Source organism: Scomber japonicus, chromosome 11 (assembly GCF_027409825.1).
Source record: "Scomber japonicus isolate fScoJap1 chromosome 11, fScoJap1.pri, whole genome shotgun sequence".
NCBI classification, from domain to species: Eukaryota; Metazoa; Chordata; class Actinopteri; order Scombriformes; family Scombridae; genus Scomber; species Scomber japonicus.
This window is the reverse complement of record NC_070588.1, coordinates 11569224-11580067: the sequence shown is the minus strand read 5'-3', so window position 1 is coordinate 11580067 and position 10844 is coordinate 11569224. Positions and strand designations below refer to the sequence as shown.

At 37.4% G+C, this 10844-nt stretch overlaps 1 protein-coding gene across 1 annotated transcript in view; it reads left to right on the top strand.

Moving 5' to 3' along the window:
• Positions 1-1411: 1411 nt before the first annotated feature.
• Positions 1412-10844, top strand: part of thsd7ba (thrombospondin, type I, domain containing 7Ba) — a 142426-nt gene continuing 132993 nt past the window's right edge. Inside the window, exon 1 of the mRNA XM_053328594.1 lies at positions 1412-1571. Coding sequence (XP_053184569.1) covers positions 1412-1571 — 160 coding nt within the window. The remainder of the gene's footprint in view (positions 1572-10844) is intronic.

Here is a 10844-nt window from a genome sequence, read left to right as displayed (position 1 = left end):
CCAAGCCAACTCCACCCTCTCAATTCTTTCTCATTAAACACATTTTGCCCTTACCAAAACATAGAAACACTAAAGCAGCAAAGTAAAAATCTAATTTCTCTGAATGAAATCAAGCAAAAATAATTGAATACCCAGTGCATTTCATGTGTAAATAATCTTAAATCTCAAATGCCTGCTGCCTCTCTGTAGTTAATCTACCATCAGATTCTCTCTATGATACTTTGTTATCAGGATTATGTTTGATGAACCCACTGTGTTTTCTTTTAAAAGGCAATTATGCTGAATTAAGTGAATTTTTACATACATGTCATGAGGCAATACAATTTTTTTTTGTGAGAACAATACCTTAGAAACCACCTGTCTCATGATGATTACGTTTGGATGTCAAAATCAAAAATGTCAAAATGTCATGTTACTTGAGTGTGTACTGTGTCTAATCATTTAGCACTTGCATATGTGCACATAAATTAGTGTACTGTATATTTGTTAATAATATAGTGCAACCTCAAGACAACCATCTCAGCTTGTGTGTACTTCAGAGTATCTTTCAGTTCTTATGAACTTTTTTTTGCACATCTTTAGTTGTTGTCTTTTGTTGTTGGAACAACTCTCTGAATTGCACAATTTGTGCAATTATATTTAATTTTATGCCCAATTATGTGGTACAATTACAAGTTTAGCTTTGTATCTAGTTTTACTTTTCTTGAATCCAAAATTACCAAGAACTGCAGGGGAGAGCTCTGTGGGATGATCTGTCTATAATAACAAATATCACTATACCCAAGTGCTACAGTGCAACAAAATTTGTTTTTGGAAAATGAATCACCGTAGTCATGAACACCATAACGTCAGTCTCTCAATGCATCAAGTGCTACAGTTTCAAATCTGAATTCATTAATGTTGCTGTTGGTGCAACACAATTAGAGGCCTAGTGAATCCAGGATTAATCCTAACACTCCTAGGACATGAATCACAGTAGCAGGAGATACAAATAAATGAGCTGCAATAAAAAGGTACTAATACCCTATATTACTCCAAGATTAAAGTCTCCCCTTCCTTCAATACATGTTTTCACTTCTACCATGGGAGGCAAAGATGCTCAAGCCTCTCTGACTAATTATTTTAGGTGTATGTGGGGGAAAAGCAGGCATGGTATCACACTTGTCTGCTGGATTTATGATTCATGTGTAAGACAGTGTGGTGCACTTTGGAAGGTGACACTGAATGTCATGTTTCTGGGCTGGAGGTTTCAGTGGGACACTTTCTGCAGCAGCCTGCAGTGTCTGAGACTTTAGCCTCACACAATGTATAATCTTTTCCTCTGGTTCCCTTGGCCCACATCTTTGGCCAAATTTATGAGTGAGTTACTCATGAATTGTATGCTCTTCCCACAGGAGTAAGAGAGGAAGCAATGGGCTGGACTATGACTCTAAAAGATGACTTTGGGGTCATTGCCTGGACACGGCGAGCTGGGAACTACCTCAGCCTCTTCTTCCTCTTGTCTCTCTTTTCCATTCCAGTCCAGTCAGACATTGTGTTACCCAAGGACCATCATTTCTCATGGAAAACAGGTAAAATGTTCAATTCTTCTTCTTCTTCTTCTTCTGGTTATAAAGGTGTTAATCAATGCAGCTTTATGTCTATTTAAATGCTCATCATTCAAGGCAAATCTCTTTCATCTCTGGAGCAAAATCATAATTATTGGATGTAGTCAGTAATGATTCCACACACTGAGACATACACGTACACCTAGTTGCTCAATATGTGTTAGGGATGCTTCAATGGTATGCCATAAAACATGTTCATTTTTCTTTCTGTTCAAGTGTGACAATTTTAACAAGACAGACTTCTGAACCAGTTAGGTTTCATACATCTGAATTTGCTGCATGTGTGCGTGTTCCACACATACTTTAGTACTTTACCGTCAGACAGTCTTTACTACTTCTCATTATTGGAGAAAAATACTATACCACTACATTTATTTTCAGTGCAGCCAGTTGTGTGGCAAAAGTAATCCTCTTCTTTCTGACACAAATTGTTGGGGAGCATAAACCTTGGGTTGCTATTAGACACCATCAAACCAGTAAGCCTGTACACCTGGGTGGTAAGAATAATAATACCTTTTTTTTGACAGACTATCCATCCTTAGCCCTGTGGTGACAAACAGGCCTTGGATTGTTACCATAATGATGTGTGTGCTGTGGTAACATGACACAGTTAATGAGATATTGGTGCACAGTAAATAATCATGAAGCAGTATGTTCTGCTGTGGATTTATGGCCCAGTTACATCTAACTGACATGGTTTCATTGAACAGCATGCTGCATATTTTTCCGTGAATGTCGAGTCTAAATGTATAGATTTTCTGAGTGTTGTTCACAGTACATGTTACTAATATATAGTATGTTACTTTATTTACACTCACTGTGTACAATATTTCAGTATCACCTTGTGTAGATTTTAGTTAATATTTTAGAGTGAGTCATAGCTGGAAAACCGTATTGAAAGCTGATGTTTAACGTCACTCTCTTATAAATGGAATTTGAGGTAATCTCACGATTCATCCTTCACTCGCTTCACAAATTCAATTGAAAATGCATTTGCAAAGCAGCTTGAGGAGGAAAACTCGGCCTTCCCACACAAAAGCCTCACTTGCTGTGCGATTAGCACTTTCATTTCTCACTCTGTGGTTGGGTAATGACACTGCCCAAGTGATAAAGAGATTGATTAATTTCACTTGAAAGAGCGTATGTTCAAAAGGGATGTAACCGGGACACCAAGCGTGAGGATTTGACATCCTTGCATGGCTAAGATGGCTTATGTGTTGTTACTTAACTGGAAATGAAAATCACTTTAGAAAGAAAAAAGAAAATCTCAAATTTAAGATGCCTCACCTCTGAATAAATCCTCCTTATGTCTGTTTGGCTCCAAGGAAAACTGAGGGACTGTAACCATCTGTATCACAATGCTTTGAAGTTATATCTAACAACACAAACTTCAGTTGGAAAATTAGGCATATTTGGTGGAGTTGGGTTTAAATAAGACTTCCACATCTGTCTCAAATCCAGTGTCTATGTAGCAGCTCCGGGCTTTATGTCACAAGTCAGAGTATTACTTTCATGTTGGCAAATATTGATTTAACGTCCCCAGACCAAAGACATGATATATTTGAATACTTAATTTGGCTGACAAGCTCCCTTTTAATTTTGGACTTGTCAATGTAGGGAAGATGTGCTCTAAATTATGCACAGCGGCCCTATTGTGTGTTTGGTGTGTCTATCTAGGCCAGCAGCATTGTGGGATAAATCTTTTGTGTGAGCCAGTTCCCAGAACTGTAGCTAAGCTGGGAGTCTCTGGCTCAAACAGAGAGCTGGAGCCATTTAAGCTTGACCTTCATCAGTGTCTTGGAGAGCAGAATAAAGCACTGAAACACTGCAGCTAATGGGACAATTTAACTCTTTAACTCTCTTTAGTTAACTCTTTAAAGTGACTGTTCAAAGACAATCCATTTTAATCAGCTATACTTGCCCTTTTAACAGGATGCTACACATTTCCCAATAATTTGCAGTGCATTGAAAAGCAGCACACTCAAAATGGAACAGATGGTAATAGAAGTTAACAATCAGGCTTTTTTTCTACTATGGAAGGTTGCAATTGGTTCTCTGTATGTCCCTGATATCCAATTATGTGTGAGAAAAATACTATAGGAGCGATCACATATAATAAGGGCTGGATGTTAACTGTTTCCCATTGCAAACACTCTAATAACACATTACTGTGCTGTCACAGCAGTGATTTTCATTGCGCTGTGTGTGGTTTGTTTTATTTCATTACATTAGTGTTGTTGCCCTTTTGCAGATTGCATATAACTAGTTTATGTGTTGAGGAAATTTATTTTAGAATATAATTGCGTAAGTAAAAGTTTGGATTTTATATTTTTTGCCACCTGAACTCTTGAGTATGCCTATCAAATTTTGTTCAAGTGATTATGTAGTGTTGTTATACCTTCAGAATGCTAATGTTATCCAAAACAGAGCTTTTAAATTGGATTCATTTTGACTCCCAGAAGCACCTGCATTAAAACAAAACAACAAGACGCTGCACTCATTCAGTGTCAGCTTTTGTTTGCTGAAGAAGTAAGATCTTCTCTCAAAGGTTTTCATTTGTCATCTCTGAGATAAGAGTAATCTTTTTTTGCAGAAAGTCTTGAAAATGCTGGGATTCACCTATCAGATGTTATTTTTCTTTCTTACAGCCTAAACAGGAAAGAATCTGCTTTATTGTTAGATACAAGTGATAGCTCATCCCAGATGGGGCTGTAGTGTGTATCAATTGACTGTTCAAAAAAACAAAAATAAACAAAAAACACACTTTTGTAAGTTTCTTATTTAGTTTTTTTGACTAGGTAATCCAAATAGTTTGGAAAGTGAGATATTGGTATCTCTAAGGAGAAAAATGTGATGATACTACATCATTTTAACAATACATTAGAGACTGTGTATAGTTTTGAGACTACAGCAGGCACCATGATTAAAAAAAATAATTTGTATTTTATTAGTGACTAAATATTTCCTCATTTACGACTGCTTGTTACATTCATTCATTTTCTCTTCATTTGACTATAAAAATATTGTTCTATGTTATCGTGCCAGGGTTCTCAGGAGAACTGAATTACAAAGCTCTTCTACTGTTCATCTAAATTATGTGGGAACTTTCAGTTGTTACAATCAGCTGAGGGCCAATGATTTTCAAAAGATTGAGAAATCAATAAAGGTTTTTCTTAATGAGAAGGATCTCAGCTCATGCTGGATTATTCAAAGAGCTTACGGGGCTGAAGCCCCAGGACCTAGTCTTATTCGCCTTGCCTTGTGTCTGCAAGAAAAAAATGAAGTCATATGTGCAGTGATACAGTCAGGCAACATTTACATTTCATTTCAGACTCTGAGAATATTTATTTGCAATTTTATCACAGTGTTGCACCATCAAAGCTGAAATCAAACATCACTGCTGCAGTGAGCTTCTGTTGTTTCTGTTAAAAGAAGCTCAGAGGAGGCTGGTTGCTAGGATCCAGGATACCAGGATTTCAAATCCAACCAAATGACACTGAGTACTTTCCAGGGGGCTCTTTCCCTTTATGGTGAGAAAGAGGGGAAACAAGCTACATGCATCCTTTAGCTAGTTAGTATCACTGGATAAGCTGTTTCAGGTGAACAATATCTAGTTACTCTTATAATGGTTTTCTCATGTTATGATGGGGTAGCATGGTGTTATAAAGGGAATCAAAGTTTGGCCTGACAGTGGTGATGGGGCGACAATGAAAAAGTCTCCAAAACCAACAGGTTCCTGCACAGTTTCCTATAACTGGCACAAGTAGCTGGCCAAAGATGCATATTTTTGAAATGTGGGATGGTGACATCAGAGAAGAAATCAAAGGTGTCATAGGATGGTTGCTCTCAATGACAAGGAGTCACTTTATTCACAGAAGACGTTTTCAACCTTCACCATTGTGACTGACAGTGACACTTTTTGTTCTTTCTGTAAATAAAAATGATAAAGAGAGAGACCCTCCTCTGAGAACCTCCTTTGCCAGAGGTTATACTAATGAAGCAACAGTGAAGAACACAAACAATAACACTTTGAGGTCAAATAATCCATTAAGGTCTCATGACCTCACAGGAGCTGATCAGCTGCAAATGACGAATGACCTGTTCAAGAGAAACCTGATCATTGTAGGAAACCTGAGAATGTGTCTACATGCTCTGCAATAACCTGATCACTCACATGGTACTGAATTCAAATCTGAATCTGAGTCTGGCATATTGGTATATTCTGGTCATCAAATGCCAACTCTTTTTCATGTCTCTGCATCTCATACAGATGCACAAGGCAACATTTGGCGTCTGTATTGCAACGCAACAAGCTTTCCACTAAATCCAGTGTTGACGCATCTGTGCAAATAATAGACACTCACAGTAACTAATGTGGTCTGGTTAGGTTTAGGCACAAAATACACTCCACCCAACCCACCTCCTCCTAAGAAAGAAAATATCACCTTATGCTCTTGCAATCAGTCTCATGTCATCTAATAACAACATGGATGGATTTGCATAGGAGTTAGTTGAATGCCTGATGTGTCTCATACAGACATTAGATGCTTTTGCATTGGTATCAGACACCGAGGAGCGTGACAGCGTCAAAGTTTAGTTGATGCCCTGAGAATGAGAATGAGCTGACTCAGCAGGCATTTTCACACCACAGAAAAGATTATTTTCGATTATGTGCTCTACATTCACATTGTGGTGTGAATCAAGAAAGTAAAACTTTTCAAAAACGATAACGTATTCCTTAACAAAAATGGCAGCAGAAGAAACAAACTTTCTGCTGCATCACACCTTCTCAGTGATCACTTATTTAGCCAGTGACATAATACAGTAATGGTCATTGACTTGGGTTTACTTTTTATTGTATTTTGCAGCGTTTACACACCTGAGTACAAGCTGATCTAACCACCTCTAGTCCGCACCAGCTTTTTAAATTTGTTTTATCCAGAAATAATCAAACCCTTGAAACTACTGGTTTGCTGTTAACTGTCAAACCAATAAGGGTCTGTACTGCCACTGCCATGTAATGAAAACCTAATTTACAAAATAAAAAGCTGAACTAATGTGTGTATGGATTGGACTATTCAGCAGTGGACTAAAGTCTTTTCACTGATAAACTCAACTTATCCACTCCATTTTAGCCTCATACAGTATTTCTCTTGCATAATATGCTGTGCCAAAGCCAACAATCCAGTTCCATGTATATTACAGTTAAAATTACATTTTTATCAGTCATTTTAATCTGTACCAGCAACTTTTTTGTCAATAGTTTATTTTTCCTGCTGCAAGTTTTAACATAACAATAACAGGTCTGCAGTACTTACCCACACTTAGCTATACAGTTGCTTGCTACTGTGTCAAATGTTTGTTATTTCATATGTTGGTTGTTTTCATGGTTAGTTTGGTGATAAAAGTGTGTGAATCGAAGGTCCAAACATCGTATTAATGCGCTGTTTTGTTCTGGAGTGTTTCACCTGAAAATACTTCTAACTGGACTCAAGCAGGAGCTGCATTCTGAGTTCTGGAGCTACAGTTTATTTAGCTATAACTGTGGTCATGGACATGCTCTTATTGCCTCCTTGAAGACTGAGATTGATTGCCCCCAAGGCCAATTGTGTACTTGAATGAAGCTGTTGAGGCCTAAGGTTCATGTTTCTTGGGGTTTGGTTGCTCATATTTTATTCTAAATAAGAACAGATTATTGCTTCGTGCATGTACAGTAGTACAGTAAATAATTCAAGTTATATATAACAGTGTTGTTATATGTAGTTTGTTCCCCTCTCTCTGACTCCTTTGCTACTAAGTAGCCTAACTCTGCCTTAGCTTAAATCCTGTAAGACGTGGTATATAGAGTAACCTGAGTAAAATTCTGGATTTTAAAATAGAAAGATTAAAAAAGTTTTCTTTCTATTATGTTAACCAACATGGAGATGGTATGCTGGTTAATTGTATGGATTCATTCATTTATTTTAATAGAATCACAATGCTGTCTGGTAACAGGTGGTTTGATCTGTGGGCTTTTCAGCAGTTTGACAACAGCTGTACATCCCTGTCACAGTATGATTTCTCCTGCTGCATATGGAAAGCTTAAAAGTTAAATAAGCAATGATTCACACGGGGGAAGAAAAACTGCTGCTGCACTGCACTCTTTATGCTCTGAAACATTTGGCAAATGCAAATCAGTGAGCTCACAGCATAGTGTAACATAATGCTGTGAAGAGTCAAGAAAGCAGCAAAATGTAGAATTTAAACAATTAAAATAGACAGATGAAGATTGTCAAACTGATTCATTTTCTGAATACAAACACATAGAAAGTGATGAAATTATAAAAATATCACTGTAATAATACAGGTTTCAATATTGTGAAAATGGGAGTGATAAAATAAATATGCACAAATCCAGAGTACAGATATGCTTCGAAAAAAAGTTAAAAGCAAGGGGAAGCAGTTAGCTTTTGTTAAAAGTAAGAAAATAAATCCTTAGAGCAATTACAAATCACTTTTTGCATGTTGTGTCTGGCAACTCAGCAAGCTCATACATCAAATAATCACCTGGGTTTTATTCATAACTATGAATGTGTGAAAAGGCGGCAAATAAACTATAAACACAGGACTTCTGAGGAGGTTTCATAGAATAGTTTCTTCTCCTCTCACTCAATTTGTTTTGACAAGCATTTCATTTAAGTGTTTTCTCCTGGCTTTTTGTAAACACTGTAAAGCTTTCAAGATGTTTCCCTTGTTCTATTCATATAATATCAATTATGCAGGGTGGCATTACAATTCAGCAAATTCCTGCAAATGTGCACAAATGTTGTCTCATTAAAATTTTAAATAAAGAAATGTGGTTTGTTATCTGCCTCCTCGCCTTTCTCCTTTGGGTAAGCCAGATCTAGTACAGCAAGTCAGCCTGATTAGGATCAAGGTGAATATAATTCAAAGTTGACTATTGATCTAAGAGATGTTGCTCCAATTATGTATTCTATATCTCTGGCTTTTGTAGACCCACACACATCCACTCTACATTTTTTGAATAGTGCCTTGGGCTTAACATTGATAAAACAAATAGAGAAAAAAAGAAAAGCGGATGACAAACAGATGCTCTGGTCTGTCTAATTTAAATTTGATCAGTGTTGAAAGCACCACATTTGTAATGGTAAACTGCATATGCCAGCTATCAAAGCGACCTTGACAATATTTGACGTGCCTCCTCAAAAGCCCTTTACATTGATTATTCAATTGAGATATCATTGTGCCCCTCCTTTTGACTGGCAGGAAACTGATTGAGGTTGTCATACAAACCGGCAGCTGGTCTCACGAGAGCCACAAGGCAGGAGATTCCTAGCAGTCAGATCTTTAATCCCATGAGAATATTCTCACAGAAGAGTTAGCTTTCAGTGCAGCTCTCCTCTCAGAAGTCCCTTTCAAGCAGCACAGGGCTTTCACTTCACCCTTATTCAAAACGTTCCAATTCTGGTTGAATCTCCCACAGTTGAGTTTTTCCATTAGAGGCTTGAGCGAGGAATGGGGAGCGACACGGCCATGACGGGTTTGTAACTGAAGACAAAAAGTGATAGTGATAGAAATGTAAAGAATTCCTGTTGCAACTGGAAATATTCAACCTGGAGTGTCATTGTGTAAACGATGGGAATCAAGGCTAGAAGGTAATCTTATTACTGAATGATTCCTTCCATTAATACTAAAATTGAAAAACATGAAAGGTTTATTTTTGTCTGATGAAACACCATGTGTGCAAGTGTCCTTAATAAATCAAATTATTATATATCTGATGGGAATTTTTTTTTTTTAGGACACCTTTTAGGACACCCTTTTAATTGAGAAACAAAAACACAGACTGCTCAAATGGAATAACACTATAGATGACTCAAGGACAGTAATCCTTGCAGTTGTAACAAAAGTGTTGCTGAAATAGAAGATCTACTGAATTAGGTAAATGATTTTAGAAATACAGTCATACCTCACAAGCAGAAAAAGTCTGAATAGCTTCAGCTCCGATAATGCAAATAAGGTAAACCTGCTGACGGGAGGTTCTCGTGTTCTGCTGCTACAAACTGGCCCAAGTGCAAAGAATTCAGTAAATCTGCAGGGAGAAGAGTCCTGTTCCTTGATCTCTCACTAGAAACTGGGAACGTGGACTTTTAAGCTTATGTGATTGCCCTTCTACTCACGTGTTCTGCATGTCTGTGAAGGTCAGGCACATAAAGGGGCCGTAAACGCAATTTATCACTGCATGAAATGAACAGACAAAGCATCTGACATTCTTTGCTGAACACTACAACATAAATTAAGCCTCAGTGCCACATAGCATTATTACTTCATCATTCTGTTCCTTATTTGTGTCAGAGTATTAATATGCTTTATAAATGCTCACAAGTGAGGAAGTTTCTTTGTAACACCAGATCATAAAAAAAGACTATTTGCTGCTGTAACTTAACATGACATGCCTGTTTATAATTACAATAGTTTTAATGAGATGAACTTCTTGCTTGTGTGCCTGGAAGTCTCATCCAGACTGAGTCAGTATGAGTCCAGAGAAAAGCTGCAGAAAAAAAAACAATGGGATCTAAAATCTAAACCTTTGGTTTTGTTTTTTTAAACACTTTGTGTTTGTCTTCCTTATGGAGTGGTTTCCTTGACAAGCTGCTCACCATGCTGGAGTGCTCTGTCTTTGTCAGCACAAGTACTTAGACCTCCTACTGCAGGCAGAGCTGGAAGTAAATAGGTTACCAACACGAAAGGTTTCTCATTTTATTTTTTCACTTTATTTCTATCACTGTATCCTCCTTTGTTTGATCATTTATGACATGACATTCATCCTTAGGTGGATGTTTCATTTCAATTAAAATATCTTGTCAGAATTATGGAAGATGGGAACCCCTCACTTATACAGTACCCACAGTTAGAGAGATTGAACATTTTAATCATGTTTTCTGTGTTTGAACAGCAGTATCTATAGAGACCTGTTAAAATAGCCCACTCTATTTACTCTGTATTTGACCCAATGGGGAGCACACATGAGAGACAGCGAGGTGAAACAAAATGGATTTTATTGTTACCTGAGAAACACTCCCATATGAGTCATTTTCTGATTGCAGAGCACTGTCTATCAAGAGTGATTGTTTTATTTTACCCTTTGATGAACTGCTGTGCAGAAACAGGCAAGTCAGAAATGAGGATATATAAGGGAGGAATGGAAAAGAGAGGTGAGAGGCTGCGAGGGAGAGA